The sequence below is a fragment of the Odocoileus virginianus genome, chromosome X, assembly GCF_023699985.2.
Source record: "Odocoileus virginianus isolate 20LAN1187 ecotype Illinois chromosome X, Ovbor_1.2, whole genome shotgun sequence".
NCBI lineage: Eukaryota > Metazoa > Chordata > Mammalia > Artiodactyla > Cervidae > Odocoileus > Odocoileus virginianus.
Genome location: NC_069708.1, coordinates 32,787,907 through 32,805,374, shown reverse-complemented (window position 1 = coordinate 32,805,374; position 17,468 = coordinate 32,787,907). Strand labels below are relative to the sequence as shown.

At 36.6% G+C, this 17,468-nt stretch overlaps 1 protein-coding gene across 6 annotated transcripts in view; it reads right to left on the bottom strand.

Moving 5' to 3' along the window:
• Nucleotides 1–998: 998 nt before the first annotated feature.
• Nucleotides 999–17,468, bottom strand: part of GPR174 (G protein-coupled receptor 174) — a 39,560-nt gene continuing 23,090 nt past the window's right edge. For 3 of the 6 annotated variants that reach the window (XM_070461988.1, XM_020903724.2, XM_070461989.1), the window contains one exon: nt 999–5,575. In XM_070461988.1, the coding sequence (XP_070318089.1) occupies nt 4,028–5,029 (1,002 nt within the window). In that variant the 5' untranslated portion in view covers nt 5,030–5,575 and the 3' untranslated portion in view covers nt 999–4,027. Of the gene's footprint in view, nt 5,576–7,233; nt 7,345–8,914; nt 8,972–17,468 lie in introns of all 6 variants that reach the window. The other 3 variants (XM_070461986.1, XM_070461985.1, XM_070461987.1) reach the window with 3 other exon arrangements.

Here is a 17,468-nt window from a genome sequence, read left to right as displayed (position 1 = left end):
TACTGCTGAAAAAATGGTCTGTGTTCAAGAAAGTTACAGTTCACCTCCCACCCCTCAAACACACATCATATCCTTTCATTGTTGAGAAATAAATAAGCTGAAAGAGCCACACTTACTTGAGAATTCATCTTTTATTTTTTCCCCTTCAAATATGGTACAGTGAAGGCAGTGGGATCACTTCTGAATTGGCTTCAGGAAGGCATATAGGAGGAATGCACTTTATTTGAGGACATTTAAAGTGTGGACAAATCCTATATTTAAATCCTATTATGTTCTTGAAGTCTACCAAAACATCAGAAATTTCTTCTTAGGAAATCCTTTACTACTTTCTAGGAATTTTTTTTTTTTGCAGCAGTCAAAATGTGTAATTTGCAACAACTTCGTTATTTCAGAAGACACTTGGACCTCCTGAAAGCACTAAGAATATAGTGAGATAAGAGAGTTGCTAAAGTGGAAGAAAGATAACTAGGATGAGAGGAGAGCCAGAGAAAATTGTCCTGACTTCACTTTTTGTTTTATTTCATTATGTTTATGGAAATATGTTTTGGTAAGAGCAGAAGGATACAGTGAATGATAGCTTTTCCTCTGCTAAACATAAGGAAAATCAAAATATTTGGTCTTAAAAATTCTTAAGACTAAATAGAAAACATTCCTTCTTTCCCCTCATCTCCTTTTCTTCCCAAAAGACTATCCTCTAACAGGTACAAGTATTAAGTCATTAGAATAACTTGGTCAACAAGTGAGAATGAGGAATAATCTTAGCAGAGTGTGGATAGTAATGATTCTGTTTATGGGAAGAGTGGAGGGCACGTATAAGGTAGGTTGGGGAAGTGGTTTATCTTTCCATTTGAGAATAGCATGCAACACTCCAGAGAGAAAGGGAGAGTAGAGCCTCAGAGAACTTAATATCCATGTAGGTGAGAACACTGACAAAGATTCTCAATTACATCAGTTTGCTGAAAGACTGGCTATATATACATGGAATTCTGGAGACAGAATTTTTTATGCAAATACAAAGATCATCTTTATTATGAAAATGTGTATTATAAATTATAAATATAAATACATTACAAAGCAACATTTTCACAGTGTATTGGGAATAAAAACAAAAAGATGACATAAAAATGAAGTTGCACAAGAGTTCCACTTACGCATCCTTTTAGACCAACATAGTTTGTTCTGTTGTCCATAGGGCAGATGGTTCCTTTTCATGGAATTGCAGGTTAATAGAATTGGTTGCTTAACCAAGTGACAATGAAAATGTATACATCATTTGAATATAATAATAATAGCAATAATGAGAATAATAATAACATGGAAATCACTCCAATCAGTCCCAGCTGCCTTGGGGAAGGCTGTACTGGCCTTAGAATAGTATGCCTGGAGCAAAGCTGGACCAGAAAAATTACTGAGGACTCTAGAGTCTACATGCCTGGCTGCCTCTAAACCTTACTCTGGCTTGTAAATGTAGCCTGATAGTTGCCACTTAAAAGTAAAAAATAACTTGTATCTGTTTGCTCTGGCTTAAACTTAGTATAGGCCAGGTACTAGTATAATAAATACCCCATCATGGTAAGCAAAGTAGGTGTTTAGTTACCATATGTAATCTGAAAGGCACTGTTGTAAGACCCACTTTCTTCAAAATATTGTTCTTTCTAGTCTGTTTTGGTGTTTTTGATCACTCCATTGAAACAAAATATTTACACTTTGAGATAAAATTCATGCCTAAGGCCTATAATTCAGATATTCCTAGGCAAATTAATATTAATCTTACATTAGTCCTTAGTACCTTAGTGTGAATAGACTGATCAATTACTGACGAGAACAAGGGAATAGAAGGCAAAGCATATTCATGGCGAAAGGGGGTTAATAAAGTAAATCACAGCATTGAACACAAACTTAGATGGGCAAACCTAAAGAGAAGGGGTGGTTCTTAGCTAAGCAGCATAAGAATACTGGACACTTGTTCTCTCTGTACTTTTCTCAAATGATATGAATAATTTTCAAGGACTCCTTGACTGCTTCATAAATGGGCTCTAACCTCAACATTTCCTCTAAGAACTTCAGTAATCTCCTGGAAATATTTTTTTCCTCTTTAAGATAACAGGTATGTTTAAAGTGAAATTAATACATAAATGAAATTAAATCAGAGGTCTCCCACAAATGACCCTAAAAGTGTAGTTCATAATAATATAGAAACTAGTAAACATATATAGACAAGTTTCTCATTACAAGTACCCACAAAATTATTACTTCTGATCCCATTACAAAACCAAATTATGATGAAACACAAATCACTTTAAAGCAAATAGACTAGACATAGTTACAGTTACTCATTTTAAAACACAATTTAACATTTTTTCATAGCTCATTTAGTACATCAAAATAGGTACCTTACAATGAACAATTAGGAGATAGATAGATACACTATTGCTAGCAGTACAAAGTCAGTCTTCTAACAGGATAATATTTTAATAACAAAGTACAAGCAAATAAACACTTGTCTAGAGAAAACATTAGAAAATTTTCCATTCATCTAAGATATTAGAATTCACTTTTATTTCACTAATCCCCCCAAACATATTAATATCATAACTGTGTGTCTAAAATAACTCCTTTCCTGTAAATATGATGGAGTTCTTCTTTGATTTTCACGTTCCTTCCAGGCCAAAATTATCTGTGTGTTATATACTGTACAGATTTTAATTAAAGCATGTTTTAAAAGTTAGAGCTGTTTGCCAAAATATTTTTCAAAGTATTCTAATATTTAAGACCTCAGGTTTAATCACTACTCATATTCTGGGTCTGTTTCTTGCGTACTAGTTCTAAACAGGTATTAGTAGGCAAGGCATTTTAATAGGTGCCCAATGTCACCAAAATTAATCTGCACTTTTCTCAACAGGGCAAAAATTGGCTTTCCCAGCTGCCTTGGAAGAGGCTGCAGCAAAGCTGGACCAAAAAAATTACTGAGGACTCTAGAGTCTACATGCCTGTCTGCCTCTAGACCTTACTCTGGCTTGTGAATGTAGCCTGATAGTTGCCACTTCAAAGTAAAAAATAACTTGTACCTTTTTGCTCTGGCTTAAACTTAGTGCATTGTTTCTTGTATAGGCTCAGAAAGTGCAGTAACCTCTCAGGTACCTCAATGTCACTCTAGAAGCATAGTAGACACTTTCTTTATTTGAAAGATATAAGAAGTGCTGTCTGGAAATAGTTTAAGAGAATCAGAACTGTGATTATCATGTATCTGCTTTTTCCTGGACCTTTAATGACAGTGTGGGTCACATTATATGAATTTTGACAAGCTACCTGTCCTGGATAGATTAAATATGTCAATATACAGTCATAGAGAGTATGTGAATTAGTTTCTTGTTTTTATTTTAAATATATCAGAGGCCTGAGTTCAGATTTTCATTCTGTTAATAGATGTGATGGATGATTTTTCATGCTGATACTTAAATGAAGGAAATAGCTATTTGAGTCTTCAAACTCAAGAGTATAATCACATATAGGAGATAAAAAAGGTCCGTGCTTATAACACTGTTTCACAAAATAGTATATTGTCTATCCTACTTGATTAAAGACAACTAAAATATGATATTGGGATATAAACTGTGATTACTAGTATAAATAGACAACTACATTGTTTCTAAATATAAACAAATTCAGTGTCCATTGTAAAAAAAACCAAGTGCTTATAATAAGTTCAAGCTAATAGTCTCTCTATGTCTTAGATTCACAGATAAAACTGACTCCTGCTGAAAGCATGTGCATATAGTATGTCACTGAAATTTTAGAGCTTAAATCTTAAAGACTTGATGACAGATTACTACATGGACACCTCAACATCAATGATAGTGGAATATAATGCTCTAAACAGATTGTGTTATGAAGACGTGAAATCTTCATATAGGTAAGATAGAGCATAACTGAAAATCTTGGAATGCTTGCTGTGATTACTTCCCAGTAGCTTGGAGTATTGCAAATATGTTTTAATATACTTCAGTCCACATCCATTTTTTTTAATTTAACATAATTCACTTGACAAGATAGATGTGGTATGGTTGCTCACAAGTGATTTTGCATGTAGTTTTATGTTATCATGCAAATCTTGTCTTGAAAGCCGTCTTCTGAACTCATCAGTGGTAAAATAGTATATGATTGGGTCAAGGCAGGAATTCAGACTAGCAAGACACAAGGCAACAGAATGAAATATTAGAATCACCCTTCTGGCTAGGCAGCTTTTAATTTCATTGGACTTGACCAGGAAATCTAAAGGAAAACTGAAATGATAAGGTGCAAAGCAAATTAGGAAAACTCCTGCACAGGTTAGAATCATCTTCAAGGCTTTCTTTTTCTCTCCAAGGTCTTGTGCAACAGGATATTTATCTTGCAGTGATAAAACTGTCTTCCAGGTGCAAAACAGGACAATTAGAAGAGGAGTGATAAACCCAATCAACTCGCCAATGGTCATCATGACAACAGACTGAGCTAGATTGACATTCCTGGTAGGAAGATCCACAAAGCATTTGGTTCTGTGGCTAGGGGTGTCATCATTGCTTCTGAGGAGAGGAAATAGCAGACAGGCAAGACAGATTATCAACCAGCCAGAAATGCTGATATATAGGTCATACTTCTGTTTGCAGTCATGGAAGCGAAAGGGGTACAGGAGAAACCAAAATCTTCGCACACTGATGCAGACCAAGAAGTAGATGCTTGCATACATGTTGACATACTTCAGGTAGAAACAAAACATGCAGAGGCCAGACCCGAATGGCCAGTCATGGTTCAGATAGTAAAAGATCCTCAGGGGCAAGGAGAGGACTTGTAGTAAGTCAGCAATGGCCAGGTTTATCATGAATATCACAGCCCGTTTGGTTTCTTTCATATAGCCATAAAATACCCACAAGGCTAATATGTTCCCTATGAGACCTGGCACAAGAATAACAGTGTATGTCACAGCATAGATGAAGTATCGGAAATCTGTATTGTCTCTACTGATCTCAGTACACGTGTCATTAGCAGTCATGTTTGTTTCTAGAGAAGCTGCCTTTGTTAAGTGGTGGTTAAAAATTTAAATTTACAATCTACTACTGCTCTTTCTAAGAGATTGATCATCGAGGGGCTGGAGAAACTGAATATAGAATAACCTCCTTTTTATTGCATTGGTCAGAGCTTCTATACATGATTTGGGGGCTTTTCAAAGAACTATCTGCATGTTTGCTTTGAATTTGTCTACATTAACTACATGGAAGTCTAATGTGCAAGCGCAGATGACAAGCTGTTATAATTTCCCCTTCTTGTTACTCAGTTAAAAGGCCTTCTGAGACATCATGACAGTTGATCCTCTCCCATTTGGATAATGAATGTGCTATACAGAAGCTCTTCAAATTTCCATATGATGATAGTTATCTCTTTACTGATGTTTGGCAGGTTGTTTTTCTCTTTTTTTGGCTCACATAGAAGAAAGGTTTCCTCTAGTACTCAGTGTGCCTAAAACTCTTCAGAGATGATTGACTTGGATGAGTCAGCTTCCTGGAACTTTCTCAGTTATATGTTGAAAACAAAGTCAGAACTGCAAATGACAAAAAAAAAGTAAGCCAATTATTGTCTTGCAAAAATAATAAATTTAAAAATATCTAATAAAAAATAATTCCTGTTTTTTCAAAAACAAAAAAAGCTTATGTGTAAGAAAAATCTATTACCGTTAATGGAAAGTTCTGACATGAGTAAGGGTGATAGATACAAGTTCCATAAGGCACTTTATAGCTAGAAGGAATCTGAGAGGTAATCTAGCTCCTTATTACTCAAAATATGATCCATGAATCAGCATTGCTTCAGTTAATTAGAAATGCAGAAGAATCTCAAGTCCCACCTGGGACCTGCTGCATAACAATCAGCAATTTAAGAACCACAAGCAATTCTTAGGCATGTTAACATTTGAGAGGCTCTGATGTAGACCACAGAAATGCTGGGCTGGAAGAAGCACAAGCTGGAATCAAGATTGCTGGGAGAAATATCAATAACCTCAGATATGCAGATGACACCACCCTTATGGCAGAAAGTGAAGAAGAATTAAAGAGCCTCTTGATGAAAGTGAAAGAGGAGAGTGAAAAAGTTGGCTTAAAGCTCAACATTCAGAAAACTAAGATCATGGCATCTGGTTCCATCACCTCATGGCAAATAGATGGGGAGACAGTGGAAACAGTGTCATACTTTATTTCTGGGGGCTCCAAAATCACTACAGATGGTGACTGCAGCCATGAAATTAAAAGATGCTTACTCCTTGGAAGGAAAGTTATGACCAACCTAGATAGCATATTAAAAAGTTAAGACATCACTTTGCCAACTAAGGTCTGTCTGGTCAAGGCTATGGTTTTTCCAGTGGTCATGTATGGATGTGAGAGTTGGACTGTGAAGAAAGCTGAGCACTGAAAAATTGATGCTTTTGAACTGTGGTGTTGGAGAAGACTCTTGAGAGTCCTTTGGACTGCAAGGAGATCCAACCATCCATCCTAAAGGAGATCAGTCCTGGGTGTTCATTGGAAGGACTGATGCTGAAGCTGAAACTCCAGTACTTTGGCCACTTCATGCGAAGAGTTGACTCATTGGCAAAGACCCTGATGCTGGGAGGGATTGGGGGCAGGAGGAGAAGGGGACGACAGAGGATGAGGTGGCTGGATGGCATCACCGACTAGATGGACATGGGTTTGAGTAAACTCTGGGAGTTGGTGATGGGCAGGGAGGTCTGGCGTGCTGTGATTCATGGGGTCGCAAAGAGTGGGACACGACTGAGTGACTGAACTGAACTGAACTGATGTAGACCACAAACATCACTGATTGTCAGACACACCTGGGGAAGTTTTAAAAAATAAATATATAGCTTTCCTTAGACTTCCCAGTGTCTCCTCCAGAAATTCTGAGTCAGTATTTAAGGTCTGGAATTTGTGTTTTTAAAAGGTCTCTATATTATTAAGATATAGCCAACCCAGCAATTGTCCTTGAACCACCATTTAGGGGCCACTGATTTGGTTCAAATATTTCCCACATATCTAAAAATAAGTGGGCAACTAGCCTCTCTTTAAATACTTCCATTAACACATGTTATTAAGACACTTTTCAATTATGCAAGACAACACCAGCACAAAGATTCAAAATTTACAGAAAGTTGACCCAGTTAGGTCCACAACTTTGTTCTAAAACAAATTTTATCTTAAGGGCCTGAATAGTTACCTCAAGGCTACTGAAATACAGAAGGACGTGGGAATACATGTAAATCCATGGCTAATTCATTTCAATGTATGATAAAAACCACTGCAGTGTTGTAAAGTAATTAGCCTCCAACTAATGGAAATAAACGGAAAAAAAATAATTCAATTAAAAAAAATAAAGATAGGAGGGAAGAACAAAAATGAAATAGGAATTATAAAACATCCTGCTTTGGATTATCAAATCCATGTGGCTTGAAATAGGTTTGATTCATCCCCTGAAGGAATTATTATTATTATTTTGCCTCAATTGCCTGGTAAGTAGAACAGCACATTTTGTTCAAGATATGGTATGTACTTTAATTAAACATCCTGATAAATGATATGAACTAGGCATTCAGATTGATGAGGTTAAATACTTCAGATTTCTCATATAAGGAAATAGAGAGATGGTGTCATAAAACACATAAAACGCAGAGAAGCACGACTATAAGAATAAAAGTTGATGCTAAAAGAGTGGTTAAAATTAATTTGTTTAGCCCCCAAACTGAAATATATCTTCAAAATATTTTCACAGGTAGTGACTTTGATTATGTGGCAGGCAAAATTAGGTGGAAGACAAAAAATTCACAAACCCTGGTTTTTCAACCTCCTTTTAACTATTTATGTATAAAAGTCATATGTACATGTATGCTTAATCGTGTCCAACTCTGCAACCCTATGGATTGTATCACATCAGGCCCCTCTGTTCATGGGATTCTCCAGACAAGAATACTGGCGTGGTTATACAGAGCGAAGTAAGCTAGAAAGATAAAGACCATTACAGTATACTAACACATATATATGGAATTTAGAAAGATGGTAATGATAACCTTATATGCAAAAAAAGAAAAAAGAGACTCAGATGTATAGAACAGACTTGTGGACTCTGTGGGAGAAGGCGAGGGCGGGATGTTTCAAGAGAACAGCATCGAAACATGTATATCTAGGGTGAAACAGATCACCAGCCCAGGTTGGATGCATGAGACAAGTGCTCAGGCCTGGTGCACTGGGAAGACCCAGAGGGATGGGGTGGAGAGGGAGGTGGGAGGGGGGACCGGGATGGGGAATACATGTAAATCCATGGCTAATTCATTTCAATGTATGACAAAAACCACTGCAATGTTGTAAAGTAATTAGCCTCCAACAAATAAAAATAAATGGAAGAAAAAAAAAAAAAAAAAGAATACTGGAGTGGGTTGCCATGCCCTTCTCCAGGGGATCTTCCCAAGACAGGAGTTGAACTTTCATCTCCTGTGTCAAATGCATTAAAAGTGGGTTCTTTATTCACTGAGCCACTGGAGAAGCCCATACATAGAAATCATCACCTGCTAATGTCAATGATTAGAAATCAGAAGTTAAAAAATATATATCCAGTAACCTCTAATGAACATTCACCTTTCCTATCACAGTCAATAGCTTTTAAATCTACATATCAATCCTGAGCACTAGCTCTCTTCCCAAATATATAACACCTTTTGGACATTTTGTCATCATCTCAGAATTCAACTTATGAAAATGAAGCAATATTTTTATTTATTTAAAATAGGTCTTATTTATACAAAATCCATTTCCTTCAAGGATGTGTACAAATGCACTATTTTATACATTTCTAGTGAATGTTTTAGTTTCCAAGGTTGACTAAAGAGCAGTCTAATGATACTTACCATCTTTAAATGTTGACAGATTTTTGCTCTTGAAGCTCTTATTTCTGGGAATTGATCCTGGATGAGGACATAAAGATAGGTCCTATTACAGGACCTATAGGTGCTATTATAGACTGTTGCATAATGTCTGCAATAAACATTATATATGTGCTAAAATAAAATGAAATATGGTATATCTTGTGAGATCATGTTGTGTCTTTGATAAAAAATCTGCTAATGTATTTTCATCTCACTCAGAGAAAAAATAAAGTTCTTACAATAAACAGCCTGTGTCACCTATACAATCTGGCCCCTGGTTACTCTTCTGACCTCACCTTCTATGATTCTCCCCTTTGAACTCTGCTCCAGCAACTTTAACATTCTTGCTGTGAGGTGAACAGACCAATAGCAGTTTCATCTCAAGGCATTTGAGTTGGCAGTTTCCTGTGCCTGAAATGCTTTAACTTACTTATGTATGTGCTTTACTTCCTTACCTCCTTCAGATCTTTACCCAAGTGGAACATTTTCATGAGGCTTTCTTTCCCTTATCTTCCTATTTAAAACTGCAGCTCACCTCTAACACTTCCTATCTCCCTTTAGTATTTATTTTACCCATTTCCAGTCATAACTAACATACTCTTTGATTATTACTTATTTTGTTTTCATATATTTTCCCTACTAGAATGCAAAGTCCAAGAGAACAAGGATTCTTGTATATTTTGTTTACTTGCCTTAAAACAGCACCAAGGACTGTGGAAAACACAAGTGAGTGCTCAGTATTTGTTCAATAAATTACTTTCAGTAAATAAAATCATTTGACTATAAACATCAATGTATCTTATACAAAAATCATCATCCCTCGAAACTTCAAACCAGTTTTTACTCCTGACTTCTTCATTGCTGTTAAGCTCATCCATGTTTTCCCAGGTTGCCTCAAAGTCTGGGAGGCACTGACTCATTGTTATTTATTTTCCACTTCCAAACTGGTTCCTAAAGGGGAGATAGTGTACTATGGGGGAAATAACATATGTTTAGGAGTCAGAATTACCTGAGTTTAAATTCTTGCTCTTTTAACTAACAGCTGTGCAACTTTGGGTGTATCATTAAACTTCTCCAATTCTTTAATTTCTTGTTAATCATAGTACCTAACTTAGAGACTCAATGTGAGAATTGAGCCACTGTATATAATTTATTTAGCATAGTGTATAGTACATAAGTGCTTAATAACCAACATTCTTAATTATTACTACTTTCTGCAACTGCATTATTTTTCATAATCATATTATTCTTTAAATTGCATTGTTTTTACTTTAGTTCAGGGGCTTATTACTTAATTTATCTATGTCTTCCTTTATCTTTTTCCTTTAAATGAGATCTTTAAAAATCACTAATGGCTTCCTTTTGCCCAACAAATTACAAAATACATAGTCTGGCAATCAATGGCTTCCTTAAATAGAGTGCCATCAACATTTAAAATTTTGTCTTCCAGTGTTCTCATGTGCCAAGAACTCCAGCCAAACTGAGCTCCATACCATTCAAATTGACTTTTTCTTCCTCAGCAAATAGGTTTTGCTCATTCTGTTGCCTCAGTTTGGAATATCTTTTTGTTTGTTTGTTTTGCATAGCAGTCATACTTATTTATGAAGATCTCTGTTAAATTTTCAGTTCTTCTTGGAAACTTTAGTGTTTAACTCAACAATGTTGTCCTAACTCCTTTTAAAATCCCCATTTATACTTCCATTAAAGCACATACTTCTGCTTTTTCGTTAGTAACTTATTTTATTTATGCCTCTGCTCCCCTTTTCACCCCACACTACCACAAGGCCAGAAAATTCTTGAAGTCTGGGGTTTAGTCTTATGTACTTCTATATCCTCTGGAACACTTAGAACTATGTCTTGAATGTATAGGGTTCATCCAATATTTATTAAGCAAATAGTTATTCAGCATTTATCATTTGCCAGGAAATGTGCTTGCTACTTTCACTTTTGAAAATCTTCAAAGTCAAATAGCTTACAATATTTTCAGGAAACCTGTCCAGCAACTGTATCTAAGAGCTGACTACAGTTCAGTAAGCAAATATTTTTAGAAAGTCTTTACCTGGTTAATTCTTCTAGAGAGAATGTTCCATCAGAATTTTTATTTCAGAAAGAAGTGTTCTGTATACATACCATATCTAGTCCTGTTCCCAACTTCCCTTATCTCTGGCATCTATGACTCCCCAATAGGCCAGATACATGAAGGGTAGAAATATCTTTGTGTGGACAGACAAAGCAGTTATCTATAGTTATTGTTTTACTGGAAAGTTTCACTTAGCCAAGTCTAAATGTTTCTTTTGAGATCTTAAGCACAGTTCCTCTTCAGTAGATTGTGCATCTTGTTCCTCTGCTCCTGAGTAGTGCACTTTTAATTACTTGGGGAAAGAGGGAATGTCATCACTCAATTTCACGTCACCAGTGATAATGCCCAGTCATGTTGCTTTTTGTCAGATATCCTAGTTCACAATCACTTCTCATCCTAGAGACCAGGGGACTGCAGAAGGTGTTGAAATCTGTACTGATAATTAAAACTTAATTTAGCCACTATCCACTTTCTTGTTTCTACCATTCATTAAAAAAATTTAGTTTTTTATTACACGGCTCTCATGCCTTAGGGTCTTGCTCTTATCCACATGATTTACAGGTGTCTATGTTTAGTCTTTCCTTTTGTCTTAAGCAAAATTTCTCAAAATATGGTCCCTAGGCAAACATGGCATATATAACTTTCTATTTAAAATACAAGTAACCATTTTACAAAGTTCAATTCTACACATTACATTTAAAATATTTTCAGTTTTATAGAAGTGATGAGAAGATCACAAGCTGTTATGGTGGGGAAACTGTACGTATTTCCTGTTCTCAGTGCTGACAGGGCTGTGGGGATTTTCTTCAGCTCTTTTGAATGTTCACTTTGTGTCTCAGACCAGACATGAGCATTTGGGGAAGAAGGTGTTTTTTTTTTTTTTTAAGTGAAGTTATAAGCTTCCAAGCTTCCATAAAATAAACTAAGGTCCAAGATAATCAAGTCTTTCTGGCCCCCCTTTTTTTTGCAGCTCTTTCTTGCAATTTTCTGTTTGAGAGTGTATCCAAACAGTATCCAAACAAAGCATCCAATGCTTCACAGGATTAATAGTCTGTGAAAGTGGAGGAGTAAACAAATCTTATGAGTTCTAGGGAAAAAGGCAAGCATGAAGTGGAAAATTAAACCAGTCTCCAGGACCTCACTCCACAGGGTTAGCCTTGCTTTGAGATGTAGGTAACTACCTACTGTGATGTAAGTTCCTGAATTTTCAAAACTCCTTCCTTTAAGAAAGATGAAAGAAAAAGTCCTTTCCCACTTGTTGGCTGGAGTCCAAACTCCTTTTTTTAAGGATAAGCCTTTTGCCTTATACAGAGAGTTTTGGCTTGGGATATCAGCCTCCCACCTTTAAAGATAAGAGTCCTGTAATTTAAAACCTAGTAACTTTTCTTAAGGAATGTCACTACCTCATACAAACTCAGAATTTCTGGATCATGTTGTAATAGACCTCAGAACTTTTACATCCTTTGCCTTTCTGCTCAGTGTATCTGATGTTTCTAGTCTTGGTACTTAGTAATTTCCACTTTCCACCATTACTTGTGTTTTACTTGTAATTTGGAGCCATTTCTCCACACTATATTATTCAAAGTGTATAGCATTTTGTTTATTAAAAGGAAAGCGAATGTGGAAGCTTCTCAGAAGACACTGGGGTCTTCAGAAACTTCATAAAGGATCCTGATGGAAAATTATTTAGAATTAAATTTTAAATACTAAAGTGCAAATGGCAAAGAGGAATTAGTTACCCCTCAGTAAAAAGCCCTAAAAAGTACTTATAGAGACTTCAGTAACTACTCTGAAAAATTACCAGGGAACATTTGATATCTCAAGAACAAGGCAATTAATCTGACAAAGGGCAATCTTAATTTTGTTTTTTTTTTCCATTTATTTTTATTAGTTGGAGGCTAATTACTTTACATCATAACAGTAGTTTTTGTCATACATTGAAATGAATTAGCCATGGATTTACATGTATTCCCCATCCCAGTCCCCCCTCCCACCTCCCTCTCCACCCGATCCCTCTGGGTCTTCCCAGTGCACCAGGCCTGAGCACTTGTCTCATGTACCCAACCTGGGCTGGTGATCTGTTTCACCCTAGATAATATACATGTTTCAATGCTGTTCTCTTGAAACATCCCACCCTCAACTTCTCCCAGCGTCCACAAGTCTGTTCTATACATCTGAGTCTCTTTTTCTGTTTTGCATATAGGGTTATCATTACCATCTTTCTAAAGTCCATATATATGTGTTAGTATACTGTAATGGTCTTTATCTTTCTGGCTTACTTCACTCTGTATAATGGGCTCCAGTTTCATCCATCTCATTAAAACTGATTTAAATGGCAGATAATGTATACTGTCCAAGAAGTGACCACATACCAGGAACCATTACTGTGGTCCTACACTTCTTTCAGCAGCAACAAACTGAGTCTTCTGGAAACTCTTGGCAGTTAAAGATATCTTTCTAATTACTGACACTGAAGTGTCACTGAAAAAGAAGATTATTGGATTCCTTGATTAATTTTCTAACAGTGACAGGAATGCTATGACAGGCACATGTCCCTTGGCTTTAGATGGAAGCAGAGAGAGTGGCACATAACTGCTAATGCATCTTCTTTCCATATTCTTCTTTTATAAGCTACCACATTTGAGAAAAGAGTTATGAATATAAAATGTTAGTAGAGTAGGTATATGTTTCTTTGGCTCTGTCAAGGAGGATTATGGGGGTGTTAAGTGGGGCAAGTCCCAGACTAAATTCATAGACTCTTTTGTCAAATCTACTCTACTCATGATCTAAGAACAAGGTAATGACATATTTACCTGGAGGTCACTCTAGCCCAAATCTGGAATAAGGATGCCCCAGGTATGAAATATCAAACATCAAATTATTCTGTAGGTCCTCACCAGAACTGTTGTCATATATGTTGGAGATGGCATCACATATATGTTGATTGAAAAGAGGTAGTGAAAACTGAATGATATAGGACCTTTCACATGGCACTCTTTTTATCCTACACCAGTCTTTAAAGTACTAAATTCACAAATATCCAGACATTTTACTCTTCTCTAAGACAGGGCTGAGGTGTCCTAGAAGGACCACAGTCTCCATCTGAAGTTAAGCCTAGGATTATGTCAGCCCCTGGAGCTTGATGCATGGCCAATAGTTGACTGGAATTTTGTATATTTGTTTTCACTGCATAATACTCTGTTAGTAAATAAGGTAATTTTTCAGTGAGTGGCAATATTTGTAAGATTGGTATATAATGAAGAACAAGTCAATGTCCTTCGTTAATCTTGTTCTTTGGCTTTAAAAGCAGATCTATATCATTCACTGTTTTTTAGCAGTCTGTAGTATGAGTTGAAAAGCTGGAGCCTATTATACAGAGTGAAGTAAGCCAGAAAGAAAAACACCAATACAGTATACTAACACATATATATGGAATTTAGAAAGATGGTAATGATAACCCTGTATGAAAGACAGCAAAAGAGACACAGATGTATAGAACAGTCTTTTGAACTCTGTGGGAGAGGGTGAGGGCAGGATGATTTGGGAGAATGGCATTGAGACATGCAAATTATCATATGTGAATCGAATCGCCAGTCCAGGTTCGATGCATGATACAGGGTGCTTGGGGCTGGTACACTGGGAAGACCCAGAGAGATGGGATGGGGAGGGAAGTGGGAGGGAGGTTCAGGATGGGGAACACATGTATATCCATGGAAGATTCATGTCAATGTATGGCAAAACCAATACAATATTGTAAAGTAAAAAATAAATAAATAAATAATTTAAAAACGAGAAAGCATAAAAAAAGAAACCCTGAAAATCCCTACTTCCAAAGTCTTTTGCAGATGTTTTTACAGAAAGATATTGAGATTCTATTCTGTCTTGACTCAAAACATAGTGTTCATACCTAAAATGAATAGGTAAATACATAAAGAATACCCACCAGCAACTGCAAACATTTTGTAACTTTCTAGCATAGTATCAGTAGCACTTAGCAATATTTCAGGAGGAACAAACATTCATATTTTATCTCTGTTTACAACATTTTAGTGTGAGCAGTAGCCCACCTTCCTTTTTATTATGTTAAATAGCACATCTTTCTTATTTTAGATGAACTTATTTCTACAGATATCTTTATCAGATACAGGATAAAGCAAATCACGAAATTATGCAAAGTCTTTCAAGTATTCACACTTTGATGGTTTAAAATATCTGACATTCAAAACTATTTTGTCTCTTTAGCATGATCTCCTATTATACTCTTCCAAATGCCCTAGGCTTCCACCATGCCAGGCTGACCTTGAATATATCGTGTACCTTTTAATCTCTCTCTCTCTTTCTTTTAATTTAGTCTGAAAGTTTTTAAGGTCAAGTCTCCCATCCTCACTTTTCCACTTTGATAAAAAAAAAAAATCTTGGTAGAAAGGAGAATTTTGATAATTTTATTTCTACCTCCAAGACTCTGAGTCAGTCAGATTGTAATTAGCTCTCCTTCCCAGGTGGCACTAGTGGTAAAGAACACTCCTGCCAATGCAGGAGACATAGGAGGCTGGAGTTCGACCCCATCTCTGGACTGGGAAGATTCCCTGGAGTAGCAAATGGCAACTCACTCCAGTATTCTTGCCTGGAGAATCCCATGGACAGAGGAGCCTGGTGGGCTACAGTCCATAGTGTCACAAAGAGTTGGACATGACTGAAGCGACTTAGCATGCATACAAACCTTCCTTTGACTTCCTGTAGCATACTGCTGGTACCTCTATTATAGTCTGATGGGACCTGACTAATAGTATAGTTAGTTGTCTATATAACTGTTAAATTGTAAGCTTTTTGAGAACAGGAACTCTGTCCTATTCATCCACATATCTCTCACAACACTTCGGTCAGTTCAGTCACTCAGTCGTGTCTGACTCTTTGCAACCCCATGGACTGCAGCATGCCAGGCTTCCCTGTCATCACCAACTCCCGGAACTTGCTCAAACTCATGTTCGTCGAGTCAGTGATGCCATCCAACCATCTCATCCTCTGTCGCCCCCTTCTCCTCCTGCCTATAGCATTTTTCAGCATCAGGGTCTTTTCAAACAAGTCAATTCTTCACATAAGGTGGCCAAAGTATTGGCGTTTCAGCTTCGGCAGCAGTCCTTCCAATGAATATCCAGGACTGATTGCCTTTAGGATTGACTGGTTTGATCTCCTTGCAGTCCAAGGGATTCTCAAGAGTCTTCTCCAACACCACAGTTCAAAAGCATCAATTCTTTGGCACTGAGCTTTCTTTATGGGCCAACTCTCACAACACCACTTAGACCAGTACTAAGTGCTCATTGGCAGATCTTTAACAGATGCCTACTATATTTGAATACAAATTCCCCTGAATGGCTATAGGATATTTTTTCCAATTATCCAGTTTTGTATAATTTTTGAAGTATATGTCACTTAAAGGCTCTTGAAATTATGAAATCTAAAAACATATTTAGTGATTTCCAGCTATTGTTTTAATAACTGATATTGGCTACTGCAAAACATTTGAAGATTACCAAACCTCTTTATAAATAATTTCTGTTTTTTTTATTTACTGGGGATCACATCTGAAATTTTTAATAGCAGGAAAATTTGCTCTTCCTTCTTAATCATCTCTCAATGGATAAAATAAGTGCACCGGATGCCATACCATTGAACTGATTATGATTTCATCCACAGTTTCCTCAAAACAATCAAATATATACATATAAGTGTTTGGAAATCAAACTGAATAAATTTCAAAAACAATCAAAAAGAAAATCCCTCCTTCATGACAACAGTGACCCCAATAATCCTCCATGCTCACCTAACATTTAAAAAATAATTCAGCTGCAATGTTACCATATTTACCTGCAAGCTCTGAACTAAAGCAGAGTTGTCGTTATTTAGTCACTAAGTCACATATGACTCTTTTGCTAACCCATGGACCGTAGCCCACCAGGCTCCTCTTTCCATGGGATTTCCCAGGCAAGAATATTAGAGTTGGATCGCCATTCCCTTTTCCAGGGGATCTTCCTGATTCAGGGATTGAAAGTACATCTCCTGCATTAGCAGGCAGATTCTTTACCAGGGAGCCACAAGGGAAGCCCTGAGGCAGAATACAGAACTCAAAACAAACTTATTGCCTTTTTAAAAAAATCTCAACTTTCAGTATACATTTAAACAGCCAAATTGTTACAATTAAAAGAAGTGCAAATAAAAGCAAGTCAGGTTTAAAAAGTATTACCCTCCTACCACACACACACACACACACACACACACACACACACACCAAAATGGAAGAGCACACTTCTTTGTGGTAATGTGGTGCTATTTTTATTTTTTTTTAAACCACCACCTGCTGCCTTCTTCTGGCAGGAAATGACAACTCCCTCCCCCATCATACCCGGGGGACTTACCATGTACTGAAACTGTGTTGAACAAGCACTTGTTCCCAAAAGC